General features: G+C 43.9%; 1 protein-coding gene across 3 annotated transcripts in view; it reads left to right on the top strand.

The window, feature by feature from the left end:
* LOC147610145 (integral membrane family protein) overlaps window positions 1-20,131 on the top strand; it is a 52,363-nt gene that overhangs the window by 7,562 nt on the left and 24,670 nt on the right. For all 3 annotated transcript variants that reach the window (XM_086787303.1, XM_086787302.1, XM_086787300.1), the window contains exons 2-3: window positions 4,139-4,502; window positions 19,130-19,200. In XM_086787303.1, coding sequence (XP_086643429.1) covers window positions 4,139-4,502; window positions 19,130-19,200 — 435 coding nt within the window. The remainder of the gene's footprint in view (window positions 1-4,138; window positions 4,503-19,129; window positions 19,201-20,131) is intronic.

Here is a 20,131-nt window from a genome sequence, read left to right as displayed (position 1 = left end):
CCAAGGGAATGGCAGTCTTGTGACTCGGGTGCCACTTGGGGCACCCTAGGAAAGGTTTTCAGGCAACGGTTCTAGGGGAGGATGATCCTCCAAGGGGTGGAGTGAGAGTGCCAGACTCGATACTTAGGAAAGAAGACCAGAGATAGTGTTCAGGGATAGGGCAGGAATGGAAAGGAGACTGGATGGAACAGATGCACCGATCTTCATCAGAGTTAGGGTGGATTTTGAAACTGGGTAGGGTTTTCACTGAAAAGGTTGGCAGGAAGGGAAGGATGACAAGTTGGGACTTTATAAATAGACAATGGGATGATGACAATCATCCAAGAACAGAAGTTGGAATCTCGTCATCAAGTTTAGCAGAGGGGGATGTCATGTGTGCAAGACATGTGCTGGCTAGTCCCAGGGCTATTCCCTGAAGGGAAACAGATAAAGAATTAAACTAGAACCAGATTTGGAGCTTGTGCTGCCAGGTTTGGGCAGGAGAACCTTGTGGAGAGGACAAGAGGCTGTCGGCTTGATTTTGATGGAATATTGCTCTATCGGCTATAGCACGGAACTTGATTATTTGTCCTGGACCTGGCCGACAACAGGTTGGCCAGTCCATGACAGCTTTTCCAGCCCTATAAAAGGGCACACTTGCTCATCGTTTTGTTCATTCAGTCCAGCCATGGACTGGGTCCTAGATTTAGGGGTAGATTAGGTTTTACACCTTTTCACGAAGGCAGCCAAGGGCTGGCTGCAAGATTTGTACTACCTTTTTGTACATTAGAATATACTGAATACTCAGCTCTCTCTTTCTCTCTCTCTCTCTTCTCTCTCTTCTGTATGCGTTTTGCATTAGCGTGTTCCAAGATGGTGTTTAGGGCTGAAAGAAGACTCGGAGAGCTTCCACATTTGACAGGTTGGCCGAAACATACGCACCTTCCTTTGGATTTGCGTGTCAGGGCCATAAAGAAAGTGCCCTTTATTGTCCTTGTCAGATATGTCCAATTGCAAACATAAGTTCGAAATCTTTTTGGCAAACTGAAGGACTGGTTGCATGTTTTGACGTGCCCCCCCTAAACTCGTCTTCGAGTCGCTCAAGGTAAGGGGCCTGTAAGAATGAGGACAAACTCGTCCCAGATAGAAGTTGCCATACCTAATCTGGTGTGGGCATGGCCTCATCTTTCAAATACCAACTAGCCAAGATCACTCTGTTAGTATCATTCTTTCTAACTGGAGCAAAATAAGCTTCAAATTGATGCAACTAGGAATAAAGGGTTGTGGGGTCGAGTTTACCATTATACTTACTGAAGTTCATTCTCTCAGGAGGATGACTCGAGGAAGTCGCTGGTGTTGCTCTTGCGTCTAAAGCCGCAAGAAATCTTTCGTGCTCCACACCTCGCGTGGCGTCGTCTTGTGCAGTAACACGGGATGCTACCGCACAGTCTTCTATCAATCGAATCTCCATTGCTTGCATCTGCAACTCTCGAGTCGTAACTCTTCAAAAGAGTTATCCGGTAGAGGATCTACTATCGGGATATGGGAAATAGAAGGAAAAGGAGGAGGAGACAGAGAAAAAGGGGCTAGAAAACGGGTGCACTCTTCTAGGGCCAAGATTTGCTCCTACTAAAAGGGGCTAGAAAATGGGTGCACTCTTCCAGGGCCAAGATCTACGCCTTCTGCTCTTCCAATTTGGTGCTTTGGTTTGCAATTGCTCGCATCGTCTGCTGGAACATGTCTTGCACGCTTGCGTCTGCCGCCCTCGAAGGACTGCCTGGTGCTCTTTGTTTCAAAGTTCGTTGTTCTTTCTCTTTGTTGAAGCTCGTCATAGTGGGAAAATGCACTTTCTTTCTGGAACGCAATCTAACCATCCACTATGCGTGTGGGAGACTTTCTGGAGGCTTCTAAAGTCTAGAAACCAACCACATAAGCGCGAGAGATTTTTTTTTTTGGGGTTTTTTGGTTGAATCTTCACATTTAAAGAAGGCTCTGATACCAATGTAACATGCGTTGCGGAAGCTATTCATGATTAGTGCTAATTCTATGTTCAGCAAAGGCACATAAGTGAGACCTAATCTACACACATAAGAGAGACCTAATCTATTGTATATTGCCAAAATATGCTATATACAATGATCTTGGTGATCCATAGCTTCGTGCAAATGATCTTGCTGATTCACAGCTTCATGATGCATACCAAAGATCCTGGTAGCCCTCTACTTGCAATTGGACAAGAGAAGTTCTTGCTGATCCACCGCTGTGTCCTTGTTGCCTTGTAGACTCTGACGAATGGATCCTCTTGAACGATGATTCTAATGAATGCCTAATGATCATATTTATAGGGAAAAGGTATGAATTCGTAATCAAGTCGGTTTTGCCTATTTTTTCCACAAAACATTGTCCAAAAAGTCATATTTTGTGTCCAAACTATGCCCAAAAGGTGTCCCAACCATTGGGCTATGTTTTGGGCACTTCCGGGAGCTTGTAGGGCTATAGAATCTGCTCTAAAAATGCCCATAAATCTATCCATATATTTGCTCATGAGAACGGGATTAACGGATGCACATGACATCCCCTCCTGCTAAGCTTGGAGCACTGGGGTAATCTATACACCTTTGCTCTGATTCCGTTTTGGTCCAATTGAAGACTCCACTTCATATCCACTGGCTTGATCCTAAGCTCTTTGACTTGGTCTTCAAGTTCTCTGGCTCGGTCTCTGGATCTTTTGAATCACATGTAGTCTCTTTCTCCTCACAGGATTCGGAGAGATTTTTTGGAAGCTCCTTTGAAACTGTTGGGACAACCTCATCCTCCTCCAAATAGGATTTGGAGAGATCCACCTCCTTGGGAACTATGGGGTTGACCTCATCCTCCTCCAAATAGGATTTGGAAAGATCCAGTTGTTTGTTGTGTGGTTCTAGTTCTGGTTTGGCTTTTGGCTCTAGCTTTGGCTTTGGTTTTGGTTCCGGCTCTGGCACGTGTATCCCGGGTAATGGCACCTCCTCAGAAATACCTCTTTCTGTGAACATGTCTCTCGAGAACTCTTGTCTTAGAAGCTCTCTTTTCGTCGCATCATCGCTCTTAGTCATGGGCTGCTTCACAACCCTAGGTGATTCCTCCTTGGCCTTTGTTGATGCTGCCATGAACTGTGCCCATGTTTCCTTGAGCTGGGCCATCGTCGCTCATACAAAAGCGGGCCTTGACGCGCCTCTTTTGGAACTTTACTTGATGTGCTTCTTTCTTGTGTTGCCGATGGTCGTCCTCTATGAATTGTTGCCTATACTCGGCGATGATTTGTTTGTATTGGGCTTGGCGTTCTTGTTCCCTTTTGTATCTTTCTTCATCTTCCCGTCTTCAATGACTCTGCATACTCTCATACTCACGCCGTAACTCTTCTTTCCAAGCATCATTACTCTCCATTGAGGTGAGGTTTTGGTGGAGGGAGTAGCAAAAAGAAGTCTTTTCCTACCTACGTTAGACCTAGGCTAAGACTTGTGCAGATTTTACCCTACATGCAACCTATGTTACATGTAGAAATGGATTGAAACCCTAAAAACAGAAACCCTAATTTGGTTTTTCCATTTTCCATACTGAATCTAGGACTGAAAACACTGTTGCTAAGACTAAACTCATGCAAAATATGTAAACCCTAATTTCAGAAACCATAATTCAGCATGCACAAAACGTAAGCTAAGGGCTGTCCTAGAATGACCCAAGTTCTTGGTCTGGCAGAGAAAGGTGAGGTACTGTTTCCAAATATCAGCCAAAGCTTTAGCAGTTTAGATTTAAAGAGAGCACAGATTCTTGAGCTGGATGCCTCTGAGCCTTGAGATCTGGATCCTCTTCTCACCAGCTCCAGATTAGGGACATACTAGAGTGACTTCACCATGGGAGGTCGACACTGACGCCCACCATCTGGCTCTTGATGAGGATACCGGGTCCTGTTTTTTTGTTGTAGCTAGTTTTTTCCTTTCATGTTTTGTTGGTATACAGTTCCTCACAGCTCACATGTACTACTTTTGATCTCAGATTCCAGAGATTCTTGGGTCTTTCATAATTGTAAATCAAATCTCTCTTTTTTCTCTCTTTCTTTCTCAAAAAAGAACTTTAGGAAATGTGTATTTGACAAAGTTGGGCTCTGTTTGTTTGGGCACAGGTTCTTTTGTACAGAGCTGGACTGGTAACAACAGCAGTGGCGTTTGTAACAGCAGCATCAAGGGCCTTTTTGCCTGAAGACAACTTCTTACATTCTACCATAGAGCATAGCTCCGATATTTTGTATGGCATTGGTGCTGGAGGATTAGGGATCTCTTTACTTCTGATCCATATTTATGTAACTCCAATCAAGAGAGCATTGCAACTGCTATGGGCAGGTGGAGTGCTAGGATCAGTAGTGGTGGCTTTGAAGTTTGCAGCACCTGTGGATGAAAGCCTGGTGAATTATGTGCTGCAGCATCGTTGGGCAATATGGCTCATTGGACCTCTTTTTGCTTCTTTGACCGGACTGGTGTTCAAAGAAGGTTACACTTTCATAACGGCCTCTTTCATCTAAACTACATCATGGCTTTAATCTACAGGACATTGCACTCATCACAAAACATGAACAATTTGCAAGGCTTTGTTTTGTTTGATTTCATCCTCTTCCATATGTCATGCATGCTGTACATGTATTCTCCTCCATTGCTTTTGTCCATCTTATCCATAATGATTGGTGAAAACAGCAATGCCATGGCCCATGGCTGGCAGCTCTCAGGGGGAGATTACATATCAGGGGGTGGGAGGGAGAACAACAATATGGACCAGTAGCACTATATATCTCATCTGCACATTTGCATAAAAAATATGTGCTCCATTCCTGAATGGGAGTGCTACGATTGACCACTGAGAGTATGGATGAGTTTTGTCTAAATGGTGCTTGCAGACTCTGCGGGAGGGGTGATGGTTCCCTCTGTCAGAATATGCAGCGAAAATGATATCCAAACTTGGGTAGACAAGAGCAAGTAGACTGCAGAAAATAATCAGCACAAGAAACACAGAGAGATGTGTGTAAACTCTTCTCTATACACAAGATCCCGAAGATACTGAATGAGAAAGTGGAGGAGGATGGGGGGCAATATATACAAGCCCATGAGGGCAGTCGGCCAGCTCTAGAAGAGGCCCACGACTGGACAAAATCCCACGACTGCTGAATATAGCAGTCGGCCAGCATCTGATGCCCCACGCCTGGACAGAACAAGTCGGCCAGCACTCCTACAGCCCACGACTGATACAGATGCAGTCGGCCAGCTTCAGAGTGCTCCTGGCATCAACTGGCAGCCCTCCAGCCACTAGAAAAAAATGGGAAAAATAGGGAAAAAATACGGGGAGTGTGGAAAAATGATATACTGGCGGGCACACCCACAACAGAGGCCCTGGTGTATACAAATAGACAGGAGATGACTTCTAACACCCCCTCTCAGCTCCTGGCTGTGTAACCAACCCCAGGGAGCTGGAGTGCCGCCTGAGCGTAGCGTGAGGTAGAGACTTCGTGAAGAGGTCCGCCGCATTGTCCTCCGTCGAACAATAAAGTAGCAAGATGTCACCCGCCAAGATCTTCTCACGAACAAAGTGATACTGTATCTCTATATGCTTGGTCCGGGCATGGAAAACCGGGTTCCGAGCAATAGCTATACAACTCTAGTTATCACACTGGATGACTGTGGGCTCCCTCTGTGGAAACCCCATCTCGCCTAGCAGCCTCCGCAGCCATACAACCTCACAAGCAGCACCACAAGCAGCCCGATACTCTGCCTTTGTCGAAGAAAGGGCAATAGTTGGCTGCTTCTTGCAACGCTTACAGTGATTATGATACCAGACATTCCACTAGTGGAAATTATTTCTTACTTGGCTCTTCATGCATTTCTTGGCTAAGCAAGAAACAGACCAGAGTGGCCACTTCGTCTTGTGAGGCAGGGTACAGAGCACCCTACACTACTACTGTTGAGTGTGTTTGGCTGCGTCGTCTCATGACTGATATGGATATTTCAGTGGAGGAGCCTACACCTATCTATACTGATAGTCAGAGTGCCATTGCTGTGGCCAGGAATCCTGTGTTTCATGCTTGCACGAAACACATTGAGATTCACTATCATTTTGTTCGGGAGAGACTCCAGGCAGGAGATATCAGTCTGATCTACTGTCCTACAGATCAGAATGTGGCAGACATCTTCACCAAGGCATTACCACGTCCGAAATTCGAAGCATTCCGCACTGCTTTGAATTTGTTTCCTGTGGTTCATCTCAGGATACCAAGAAAGGTGGACAGCCCAAGAAGAAGGGCAAATGCCATTACTGTAAGAAGCCAGGTCACTACATCACAGAGTGTAGGAAGAGGATTGCCAAAGAGAAAGCAAAGGAATCTGGGATGTTTGTAAATGATGCCTCTAAAGCTCCTCCGGAGATTGCTTCTTTTGTTGAGGTCCTGAGGACAGGGATTACTGTTTCTACACATGCAGCTATGATGCCTCTTGGTCTTCACAGGCACTCAGTGTGACAGAGCATGCATGTACTTGGTATTTTGATAGTGGTGCTTCAAAGCATATCACATCTCGCAGGGATTTGTTTTGTCATGTAGGCCCTGCCCCTGTTGGCAAAACTGTTCAGTGTGCCAATAATGCTTCATATCCAGTTCGTGGCATTGGGGAGATTTAGCTCACAGCCATTGATGGCTCTATTCTTTGCCTTACAGATGCCTTATATGTACCAGGGATAAAGAAGAATTTGTTGTCTATTTCTTCTTTAGCACAGTGTGGTATGCAAGTCCACTTTGATGATGACAAATGCATGGTCAGAGACAAAGCTAATGCTTTGACCTTGATGCTTACTGGTACATTATGTCATGGACTTTATCAGTTGGATGCATTTCAGCCAGTGGATCAGTCTGCTTATAATGCATTCACTCTTACTCCAGCTATGGTTGATGCAGAGTTATGGCATGCTCGCATGGGACATGTAAATTTTGGTAGTCTTATGCTTATGCAGCGACATAACATGTTGACAGACCTACCTCTTATGGAGAAGCCTCCAGATCACATATGTAAAGGATGTATTTTGGGAAAAATGCGTCGGTTTTCCTTCCCATGTGATCAGGCTCTACGAGTAACTGCAAAGTTGCAGCTTATACACAGTGATCTTTGTGGTCCCATGCAGACGAAGTCATTAGGAGGTTGCTTCTATTTTGCTACATTTATTGATCACTTCTCTCGTATATGCTGGGTCTATCCGTTGACACAGAAATCACAGATATATGATGCATTTTTGGCCTTTGTAGCACTTGCTGAAACAGAGTCAGGATGCAAGGTTAAGACTCTCCGTTCTGACCGAGGGGGGGAATATGTGTCACATATGTTGAATTCCTTTCTTGAGAGTAGAGGTATCAAACATCAATATACTACTCCTTATACTCCACAGCAGAATGGGGTTGCAGAAAGGAAGAATCGGTCACTCATGGAGATGGCCAGATGTATGTTAAAGGCAAAGAAGCTACCACATATCTTTTGGGTGGAAGCTGTAATGTGTGCTTGTCATATTTTGAATCGATGTCCTACAAAGGCATTGGTTTCTATTACTCCTTTTGAGGCTTGGCATGGCCGCAAGCCTTCGGTATCACATTTTCGTACTTTTGGGTGTCTTGCATATGCACACATACCCAAAGAGTTGAGGAGGAAGTTGGATGATAAAGCCACAAAATGTATTTTTGTTGGGTATAGCCGTGAGAGCAAGGGCTACCGGTTATGACCCACTATCCAAGAAGGTATTCACTAGTCGGGATGTGATTTTTGATGAAAAATCAGAAATATCCATGGCTGGTTATGATGTATATCAGGCTGAAAATGATGTGTTTGAAGGTCTACTACCTATGGAGTTTAATTCAACAGTTGGTGATCCAACCCATGAGGGTACAGGACAGCCAGCAAATCATGAAGGTGGTGCAGAAATTCAGCAGCAAATTGAGCCAGAAGTTGAGCCAAATATGGGGCAGCAGGCACCACAGGTGAGACACATACCTAGATGGTATTTGAGGACATTACAGGACATCCATCTAGAAGGTCCTCTTGCTGGTCGTACTCGTAGGGAGACACGGACCAATGAGCATGCACACATCATGGATTTAAATATGGTTATGGTAGCCAGTTTACAGGATGACGATGAGCTTGATTCATTTGTGGATGCACGAGACAATGTGCATTGGAATAAAGCCATGCAGGATGAACTTGATTCTATTAAAAAGAATCAAACATGGGATTTGGTTGATCTGCCCAAAGGTAAGAAAGCTATTGGTACTAAGTGGGTCTATAAGTTGAAAAGACATGTAGATGGATCCATTGACAGGTACAAAGCCCGTCTAGTTGCAAAGGGCTATGCACAGAAGAAGGGCATCGATTATGAGGAGACATTTGCTCCTACATCCCGTATGTCGACACTTAGGTGTGTCATTGCATTGGCTGCACATCGTGGTTGGGTTGTTCACCAGTTGGACATTAAGACTGCTTTCCTACATGGGGACCTCGAGGAGGAAGTTTATGTATATCAGCCCATAGGTTTTGCAGAACATGGTCATGAAGGGAAAGTATGCAGGCTGAAAAAGGCCTTGTATGGTTTGAAATAAGCTCCACGAGCTTGGTATGCAAAAATAGATGCTTTCCTGCTCACTCAAGGCTTTGTGAACAGTCCATCAGAAGCCACTTTGTATGTAAAGAAAGAAGAGAAAGATCTGCTGGTCATCAGTCTTTATGTAGATGATCTTTTGCTCATGGGATCAAATGATGACAAAATTGCAGCTTTTAAAGAGATACTGCAACAGACATTTCACATGTCTGATTTGGGGCTAGTACACTACTATTTGGGCATACAGTTTGTGCAGGATAACAGAGGCATTGGGTTGTTGCAATCTCGGTATGTTGCTAAACTTTTGGAGAAGTTTAAATTTCAGGATTGCAAGCCTATTAGCACTCCTATGGAGCCTGGGATGAAACTGTCACTACAAGATGACAGTATTTCCTTTGATGCCACTACATATGCTCAGGCCGTTGGGTGCCTTATTTACTTGTGTACTACACGGTCAGATATTCAGTATGCCGTATCTCAGTTGAGCAGATTCATTCACAGCCCGCGATTGTCACATTGGCAAGCTGTGAAGCGTGTATTTCGGTATTTGCTGGGTACCTTGTCTCTTGGATTGCTTTATCTTGAGGGGGGTGACATGCAGTTATATGCTTATAGCGATTCAGATTGGGCTGGTGATTTTGATACCAGACATTCCACTAGTGGCAATTGTTTCTTTCTTGGCTCTTCATGTATTTCTTGGCTAAGCAAGAAACAGACCACAGTCAGAGTACCGAGCAGCCTACACTACTACCATTGAGTGTGTCTGGCTGCGTCGTCTCATGACTGATATGGATATTTTAGTGGAGGAGTCTACACCTATCTATACTGATAGTCAGAGTGCCATTGCTGTGGCCAGGAATCCTGTGTTTCATGCTCGCACGAAACACATTGAGATTCACTATCATTTTGTTCGGGAGAGACTCCAGGCAGGTGAGATCAGTGTGATCTACTGTCCTACAGATCAGAATGTGGCAGACATCTTCACCAAGGCATTACCACGTCCGAAATTCAAAGCATTCCGTACTGCTTTGAATTTGTTTCCTTTTGGTGGATGATGTACAGTGATCACATATCACTCCAGGGGGGTTTGTTGGGTTTTATGCTGTGCATGCACCCAGAGGAGTGCTAGTGATCATCAGTAGGTTAGAGGGGCACTTTTTACTTCAGTTAGTGGAGGTTTTTTCCCCCAGTTGTAGCTTAGTTTCACTTATTATGGTTTATAAATGATTTGGTCCACACGGCACACTTTATGGCCGGACCATGTGAACACAACTTTTAGGTCACATCTTTATGTGACTATTGTACTTCATTTTTTATCACTCAATACATGAAGAGTCGTGTTTCTCTCTCTGTCTCACACGCCTCTTACTGAAGTACCTTCCAAACCCTAACCCTAAGAGTTGAACTACTTCAAGGAAGGTGATAGCATCTCGGAGATACCTCCTGGAGCTCGGAGCTGGACACGGTCTCATTAGCTTTAACGGAATGCCCATTGGCCCTCCTTAGGCGCCTTCACCTGCTTTCCACATCGAGGCGGCTCCAGCACCATGGATTACCTACTGCAATCTCCAGCTTTGGCATGCCTCATCCCTGACTTCTCCACCCCACCACGCCCCGTCGATGCCGACCACACCTATCTCCATTCCACCCTCATGTGCACACCACCCACCCTCCCACCAACACCCCCCATCCCAAGTACACATAGGTTCATTTTGATCACGGGCTTGATGGTGTTTACTCAGACCACATTTATCGCCACCTCCAGGACGTGGACCCTCTTGCCCCCCTAGCCACCCTCACATCCTAGGTCACCACCTCCTTCATATGCACACCCCGCTCCACTGCCAAGTTACCTTGCGGCTCCATGCCCCAAAATGTTTGGTATGATGACGAATGCCGGGCCACTCACTCCAGTCTCAAGCATGAGGTATGCATGAGGCAAATCTCGAGGCGCTTAGTGCAAGAGATTTCCTAACGTATTACCGAACGCAAGAAATGAGAGTTCTACGCTCGAAAAGAGGATGAATTATATCGACTCTTCCTAGGGCCTAATTGCAAGCACGCTTGGAGACAACTCCGTGAGCACCCCCCTCATAGCTAGGCTACCTTGGTATTCATATGTCACATGCCATGCGGATCACGATTGGCCACCACGGGTGGAGATAGGGCACGGAGAGCTCGGGAGGAGAGGATCTGCAGATTATGCCACACAGGGGTTGAGATAGAGGAGCACTATACCTGTCATCACTGCCTAGTGTACCATGAGATCCGTGGGAGGTAACAGTGTTTGTCACCATTTGGTCCCTTCACCAGTCTTGATTAGTGTTTCACACACTGAGCAGGGCCAAGGTGTGAACGTGGATTTTCCACAGAAGAAAGCTGAAGCATTTACTGGCAAAGTTTGGCCTGAAAGATGGCTACAGAGCATGAGCAGCATGGGATTTTAATCATTAAAGTGACTTATAAGGTTTATAAGTCAGTGTGTTCACACATTATTAAAATTTGGCTGGACAAATTATTATTTTGGGCATGGATAGGTGGACAAAAGAAGGCACCTAGGAAAAACTTGGGCTAGAAGCCTGGGAAAAGCATAAAAGTTGATATTTTGGGCAAGCTCAGTTATTTCTAGCCGAAAGGAAAAGCACATCAAATATAGGCTGGTCGATTTTATTAAAAGGGGAGTGGGGCTTCTCTTTTTAAAGCATGCGCATGCATCTACAATCGACTGCTGAGTTTCCCTCTCCACGCTGGTCGTACGCTGCTGCTCGAGCCGTACAGCAGAGTAGCCGACTGTTCTCTCTCTCTCTCTCTCTCTCTCTCTCTCTCTCTCTCTCTCTCTCCTCTTCTGCTATGTGCTGGTTGTACACATGCAACAGATGATTCGTTTTCTTGTCGACTACAGAGCCAACAACAGCCATGCTTTGCTATTACTGGCCACCTTCCGGTTGGTTGCCTGCTGGCTGTACAGACAGCCATACAACAATCATACAGCCTCCACACGTGTGGGTTTCAGCCGGGATTCTTCTCTCTTCTATTATTGGCCGTGTAATAGGCGGTGTTTGGGGCTGATTCAAGGCTGATTTATGGACTGTTTTGAGACGGTTTTTGGGACTGTTTTGTGACAGCTTTGGGCTGTTTTGTGGCCCACCTTTTGCAAAGAGGGACAAGCTTGAGTATTGTATGCGCTCTGTGAAAAGCTCTTGATGCTTTGTGGAAAATCCGGTCCAAGTCGCACCCGCACCTTGGGTTCTTGTAAAAAGCTCCTATCTGAAGAAAGAAGTTCCTAGGGGGGGCCGGCTGTTCTGGCTCAGTGCGGTGTTTTTATATAGTTTATGGTTCTTCCGTTGTGTTTTCAAAGCATTGTCTGGTATTTGAAGTGTTTGTCTATTGTTCAGGATCCCCGATTTCGGTTACGGTGTCTCTTGCGTGAGGGTTTTGGCCCATTATCTAGGATAATGGACTTCCCGGACCAGCGCTGTTAGGAACTTTGCCTATTAGAGCTTCACAGACATAGAGAGACACTGCTAAGGGAGTGTCCGCCATAGCCACCATCCCTCCTTCCTCGCTAGCCGACCATCACCATTTTCTTCCAGGCCTAGGGAGAGGATATCGGCATAGTGGATCCCATGGGTCCACCACAGGATACCTCAGCTCCAAACCGGCCCTGTGGAGTCACTTTGGAACGGGCTTGCGCATTGACGTACCCGGCATCCCCAACCCACGGGACGCCAAACACGATCCTCCCATTAGCTCCAGATCCAGGACATGCTCCATTGCCATCACACCACCTTCTCACAATCGTGACATTCCCTTCGACTTGAAATAAGATCCAGGGTTATATAAGTGACGGTTGTTGACTAAAGAACTCTTGAAGTAATTCTAGGTACTATCTAGATCTTCATCACTTTGCCAAGTTGAATGTGAATCATGCAAATCTTTCCGTTGTACCAAGAATTATGGAATAATATTCTATCGAGTTTCTTTCTGTCAAACATCAAGAATCTTCAGTGGAATCAAAATCATGTGTTCATCTTCAATCTTTGGAATATAATCTGCAACATTTGGAACAATAGAATCTCCTTGTACAAACTTCTTGACCCATGATATGCGAAAAGTTAGATGAATTTTTTCGTGGAATCAAAATCATGTGTTCATCTTCAATCTTTGGAATATAATCTGAAACATTTGGAACAATAGAATCTCCTTGTACAAACTTCTTGACCCATGATATGTGAAAAGTCAGATGAATTTTTTCCCATGAAGGTGGTGAATCCAACGTATAACTCAAAGCAGAATTCTTCTTAATAATCAGAAAAGGACCATAGTAACATGGTTGTAACTTTGGAAAATTTGATTTCGTTGTTTTATATCAATGAGGAGCGACGAACAAAAGAACCATATCACCTTCTTGAAATTCATCATGTCGGCGACGCCGGTTAGTTGTTTGTTGATATTGTTCTTGAACTCGAATCATTTGATCTCGAACTTGAAGAATGTCTTGCATTTCTTGAACTAATTGATCCACTAATGGCACCTTGTGTTGAAAAACAAAGTTGGATGGCACAATTGGTGCATGACCATAGGCGGCTTGAAAAGGACTCGACCAACTATAGTATGATGAGAATTGTTGTAAGAAAATTACATCAATGGTAAATAATCTTTTCAAGATGCTAAACGAGACTGAATATAATGTCTGAGCATCTCTTCAAGAATTTGATTAACTCTTTCAATCTAGCTATTTGTCTGTGGATGATATGCTGAACTCAATAACAAATTTGTGCCAAGTGACTTGAAAAGTGAGGTCTAGAAATGTCTTGTAAACTTAGGATCTCGATCTAAAATAATGGACTTTGGCAATCCATGTATCTTGAAAATATACCAAAGAAATAGTGAAGCAATATCCGGAGCTTGAGCTGTCTTCTTGCATGGTATAAAATTTGTCATTTTGGAAAATCCGTTGACCACTACCATTTTTTGTGTATTACCTTTCGAAGAACAATGTAAAGATGTAATGAAATCCATACTAATACTTTTCCATTGTTCATTTTTTATGGAAAGTGGCTAAAGAAGACCAGCTGGTGTAAACGGAAGGGCAATTGTACACGGAAAATCTTATCAATCATCTTGTTTTATCTGAATAAAACAAGATGACAAATCTGCACAGTACACCACACTAGGGGCTAGAAGATGGGCTAACTCCCCCCCCCTTTATGGTTAGATTACCAAAAAGGAGTCTACTTCCGATACAACTTTGCGGGTGCCCAAGGTTCACCACTGGCTGCACTTGTTTCTTCCAATACAATATGAAAACAAGAAAACATGACATAAATTGAATTTGCTGACAATTCTCAGCACAAGTGAGCATTCCCGGCATAAAGCATATGTAGGACAACCATGGACACAGCCCATAGCACTCCCACATCAGGCCGGGACAGCTCTGCATCGTCATCTTCCTCCTGTCTGGCTCATAGAACTAGTCGACCAGCCTTATAGGGCCGTTGGCAACAGTCGACCAGTTCTCAGAAGCCACAGAAGGGATCGCCTTGCAGCAACACACATTCGAGGAAGACTCCAATCAACAAAAAGATGACTCTCCCTCCAATCGGCCAGCTTTCTCCCTCTCTTTTTGTGCCTTGACTAGCAGCTTTTTAAGAGCTGTAAACAGGCGGCCAGTAGTAAGAAAGCCTCCCAGGAGTAGTCGACCAACTTCTACCATACACCTGGATGGTTTCCGTCGTGATGGATGGTGAGAGAAGGCTTCCCACAACTGGAAAAACTGGTCGACCAGCTCCCATGCACCTAGAAAAGCAGGTGCATGCTCCAAATCTGAGTTTTCTGCTAGTAATAAGGGCTTCCCGCCGGAAGTAGCTCAAACGTGTACTTTTTGGGTCCAAAAAGGGGGAGCCTCCTAGAAGTGGGTATAAATGAAGTCTGGTGCCCACCTTACGGCTGCCACATGTATTAAATAAGTCCTGCCCAGTTTGAATACCTTATAAATTGTCCGGCCACTTATAAGTGTGTGTGAACCTACACCCATAATTATTAGTATATGAAACCATAAAGCTGTAAATTGGGTTTTTTGGTACACTTTCCACCTGCAAAACACATGTAGACCACTTGTCAGTCCCAAATAGGTGTCACATACACGTCCACCACAGGGTGCCAGGCGTCCCCGGCCCCATGGACAACGCAGGCAGAAATCTCAAGCATTGTACAGGCAAACAAGACAAGTCATCCAAAGATAAAATCAAAGTCATGCACACACATGAGTGCAGCTAGATTGGAAGAAACACCCATTAGCTTAGTTGTATCTGATAAAATGTCCAGGGCTCATGATTCTTCCGGAACCTTCCCAGAACATAAATACGAAAGATCTCCAAGATAGCTAGTGCCAGAGAATTTCATCATGTCAGGCTCCATGAGCCATACATGTACACCATGTCAAGCCCCACAAGCCACACATGTACTATCATGTCAGGCTACAGCAGCCATACATGTACTGTCATGTCAGGCTCCATATGCCACACAGACACACCATGTCAGGCTACACTAGCCATACATGTATGTCATGTCAGGCTTCACATGCCACACATGAACAGTAGAAAATAGAAGCTGTAAGGAATTTTGTGACAGCTAGAGCTTGTGTGCTGGCTTTCATTTGCTGACAAGAGAAACTTGTTGTAGCAAACTTTATAACATCTTGCTTCATTTGAGAGTAATAACAAGAAGCTATCAGCAATCGATAAGTCTTGTTGATACCAGGATGAGCTGCATAAGGAACCTCGTGATGTTTCTTTACCAAAAGTCCACACATACTTGTGAGGGACACAAATGCGATCTCATAAAGTGATCCATCAACGAGAGAATACGCTGCATAAATCTTCAAATCATAAGGACTAGATTGTGGAGCATAATCACTTGAAAAGCATTTGCAAAGTCTCGATCGTGTGTATATTGAAAATACCCAAAAATGAGTAAATTCTCACATAAGATGAAGAGTTGACTGAGTACAAGGTTTATTAGTTAAAAATTAAGAGATATTACTAAAAAATGAGATATTTTAGAGAAATAATGAATTTTTGACACCTTGGTAAGGAAGGGGAGACCTTTGAGGTAGGCGCCTCCTTCACATGTATGGGAGGGTTTTTAATTCAAAAATATTAAGATATTTTTTATCTCTCCTCTCTCCTAGATCAAACTGGATCAAAATGGGAGCTAAACTGGTCCAAATCTTGTCCAAATTCAGCCAAACTAAAGCTGAAAAATTGCTAAGGCTTGAGGCATTCTGCTAAGAGCATTCGCAACCACATTAGAAAGACGAGGAATATATTCAATAACCATATGGAAGTTTGCTAAATACTCCACCCATCTGCTTTGTCGTGCATTCATAATTGGTTGAGTGAAAATATACTTCAAGGAATGATGATCTATCGTCACAATAGAATCTGCTCCCAAGAGAGAATGTTTCTAGGCTTGATAAGCATGAACAATTGCCAAGAACTCCTTATCATATACTCGATAACATGTTTGAATTGCTGAATGCTTATGACTATCAAAAGCGATGGCTCGGCCTTGTTGCATAAGAACTACACAAGTTGCAATGTCTCAAGCATCTGTCATGACTTCAAAAGGAAGATTGGGCAATTGCCATCACTAGGTTCGTTGTCAAAGCAACTTTTAGCTTATCAAAGACGTGAGAGCTGGCAAATCCCGTTTCAAGGTCTGAACCCCGAATATCCTCACGTCGTATTCTTGGTCATGGGAAGTAGGTGTGGCTATCTAAATGCAAAAAAGTGTTGGGAAAACAGGAACAGGTATAAGAGGAGGGGAGGGTGCCCAAGGAGGAGTGTCCTGAAGATATCTCAAGTCATAAGCTGCCTCATCTATAGGAAGGTATGGGTTGGAAAATGAAGCTTGAACCTATTTACCGGGCAATGGACAAGTGGATCCGAGTAATACTGGGATTGGTTTTGTACTCGTACATGGTTATGTTTGCACACTTGAAAAGTGCTGTGCTGGAAAAACTACGAAGTGGTGGGTTTTGGAGTTAAAACAATACCCCATTGTTGCTGTGTGGGGATTTTATAGGCACAAAATGCTAAAACGAACACCTGATAATTCTGCAGAAAAAGAGGGAAACCATCGGATGTCAAATTAGAAGGCGGCGGCTGATTCGTGCATTGTAGTGAAGCACCTTTTCACGTTTCTCTTTGTGTTCGCTGGTTGTAGGTGTGGTGGCTGATCTGCTTTTTTTTGTTTTGGTTTGCATGCGGAGAGGGGGCTGGTCATTTTCCATGCGCTTTTCTTGTTTTTCTCTTGCTTGTCCTGGCCGTTTTACATGCGGGACAAGTTGGGTGATATGGGCTCTTCATGGATTGGCCTACGTGGCCAAAGGTATTAAAAAAAAACCTTTTTTTAATGTTATAAGACTAATAGCCTTAATGTTATGAACATTCACTTATATATGTATATATATATTTTAAAGTTGTGGCCCTTCACTTGGAAGGGTGACGACTCCTAAAAAATGATGATTCAGCCTACCAATACGCCATCAACACTTAGAGAGGCTTTCGAAGGGGTTTAGAGGGTGCTAGGAAGGGTTATGACAAGGCCACAATGACTTGGGTAACAATCAAACATTCCATCTTTTTTTTTTGTAGAAGAGATTCTTACAGAATTTTGGGGGAATTCATAAATCAGGTGAAATTGGGCAAAGGGGCTAAAATTGAATGGGGCATTCTCTCCCACTCTTGCATACAAACCTTGCTAAGGCTAATTTTAGGGTTAACGTTGGCTGATTTTTAGGGTTAGGGTTTGGTCGTGGGCATCCTATAGGTTGGAGTTTGTTTGCTCTGATACCACTGTGAGGACTACTCAGCCTATTAGTAATTTATAAGACATGATTAAAGATATAACACTGAAAGTAATATGCTTAGAGTGGAAAGCTATGTTGTGTTGCATTGAGACACAAGGCCTTGTTAAATAGGGCTTGAATAAGTACAAATGAAGAAGCACATCGTGAAGAAAGGGTGTGACTTTTGAATGAATAGTTGTCCTTTGGATGTAGAGATGTGTCCTTAGGTGTGTCTCTTTGAATAGACGTGTCCTTTGGTGATGACCCATGTGATAGGGTGTGCCTTTCAATGATTAAGATTTATAAGAGAGATTAAGTCGCAATCGTGACAACGATGATGAATGCTTTGCTTGTGTGTCATTCCTTGCATGATTTTGGTTGGGGAGGAAAACCGACAGTGAGTTCCCACGAGTCATGAGTCATGACCTACTAGTTGATTATGTGCCTTCACCTTCCAATCAGGATAGTTAGTACCCTCTATTATTGAAGCTTGAGAGAGAGAGAACAAAACTGAGAAGCTGCCATGATATCCCCAGAAGCTTAAGACTCACTGTTTTAATATGCAAAGCTGCAATGTATGCTGACCTAGCAAAAGTGACTGAAAAAAGAGAGGTGCTGCACGTTTCACTCACTTGACAGTCCCTAGGCCTATGCTCTGATAGCTTCTAGGGATGGGCCCAAAACAATGCAGGAGTAATGTGGAGGTATGCAGCAAATACAATTTTAGTGAGAGAAATTACAGCATAAATTTGCAAGTCAAGTGTGTTGCAAAACTGCACACCAAATCTGCTGTCGCTCTTCTGCTCTTCTTACACTTGTGTAGGATCTTGGCCTTTTAGTGAGTTAGTAGGAGGGGAGAAGTGCCTTTTTATAGGGCAGCAGGGTGGTTTTTTAAACCTTCTGAGTAAGGTCGTTCCTTAGTTTGCGGGATGACCTTCTCTATTTCAAGGACTCCCCCAAAATTTTACCTATAATCTAGGTTGCACCTCATTTATAGTTAGGAGGGAGAGGTGCACATCATTTATAGTAGGAGGGGAGAGGGACGACCTTTTCTTTCGCAAGGTCTCCCGCAAAAGTTTGCCTATAATCTAGGCTGCACCTCATTTATAGTTAGGAAAAGTACTATGCCCATGCCCTATACCTACATGGTGCATGTTCCCCCAGTCCTCCAGAGTCCATAGAGGCTCACAAATGAGAGGTGCCCATACGATGGATTCTAACAGCCATGGAGATGCTCCAATTTCTAGTGCAATTTTTTGATTATGGTAGTTAAGAAATTGTTTTTTGGTCTATTTAACCAATTTTTTATTATTAAAGATAGGGTTGACAGCTAAGAGCCATTCTGTTCTCTGTGTGTGTGTGTGTGTGTGTGTGTGTATACCTACACACATGTGTGTAAATATCTGTATACACATACACACATATATACATGTGTGTGTGTGTGTGCACGCGTGTGAAACTGAAGACACACACCTTTCGCTGCTGAGGACGAGCGACGAGTAGAGAAGGCCACCACACCACCACGCACGTGCGCACACACACCCATACACATCCCCACACACACACACACATGCATGCATATGTATATGTTTGTTTATGTATGTATTATTAGGTTATCGGATCAACTGTGAGCTGGCTTTGTGACAGGATTATGCTATGGAAAACTGGAGGCTGCCATTCTGGTGTTTGTTATCCCTACTCTTCTTCTTGGACATCTAGTATGCTTCTATATCCCTCCTCTTTGTTGCTTCAATGCAGTGTCCATACCAGTCAGCAACTTAAAGGAAGGCAGAGAGAAAAGTTTCAGGCAGCAGTAACAATGCAAGAGTTTTTGGATTTTTTAGGGGACTGGGACTGCTCATTCAATAGTGTAGCCTTAAGCAACTTTTTCTTTTAAAAAAAATGAGAGAGGGTACTGAATTACAGATGCCACTGGCGTAGATTCGAACTCAGTATCTCCTGGTAGAAATACATGAGTGCTACTGCTGAGCTACAGCCCAGGAGGCTTAAACAACTTCTTGAAAATTAGAGGTGTAATGAAAGAAAACTTGCTAACAAGACACATGGGAGTTTGAGATCAAAGAGAGAATGACAAAGGGGTGTCATGGGATGGACAATCGATAGGAGGAAAAGCTGAGCCTTTTACATGGCTATCTTTGAGAAAGCTTGGGAAACCTCCATCTTGGTTTGTAGATCAAACAAACATCCAGAAGATCTTTGCTCCTCGGGAACGCCCTCTCAACTTGTCTGTTGCTGCTCCTGACTTGGGCTCTACAGATCTGGGGTAAGATGCTCTCTTTTTCCCCTGAGTGGCCTATTTATATGCATCTATAGGGCTTGGTTTGTAGATCAAACGAACATCCAGAAGATCTTTGCTCCTTGGGAACGCCCTCTCAACTTGTCTGTTGCTGCTCCTGACTTGGGCTCTACAGATCTGGGGTAAGGTGCTCTCTTTTTCCCCTGAGTGGCCTATTTATATGCATCTATAGGGCTGGTTGGTCAGCTGTCCTGCTGGTCGGTAATCACACAGCCCCTCCTGCCTAACTTGGAGTATAGGGGAATATGATTTTCCTTTGCTTCACTTTTAATCTGGACCAACTGTAGGCACAACTTGCGCTCTTTCAGGTGGTCCTCTTCTTTTGACTATTT

This window comes from Cibotium barometz, chromosome 50 (assembly GCF_041138505.1).
Source record: "Cibotium barometz isolate CiBa-2024 chromosome 50, ASM4113850v1, whole genome shotgun sequence".
Classification (NCBI taxonomy): Eukaryota; Viridiplantae; Streptophyta; class Polypodiopsida; order Cyatheales; family Cibotiaceae; genus Cibotium; species Cibotium barometz.
This window is presented reverse-complemented; position numbering and strand designations above follow the sequence as displayed.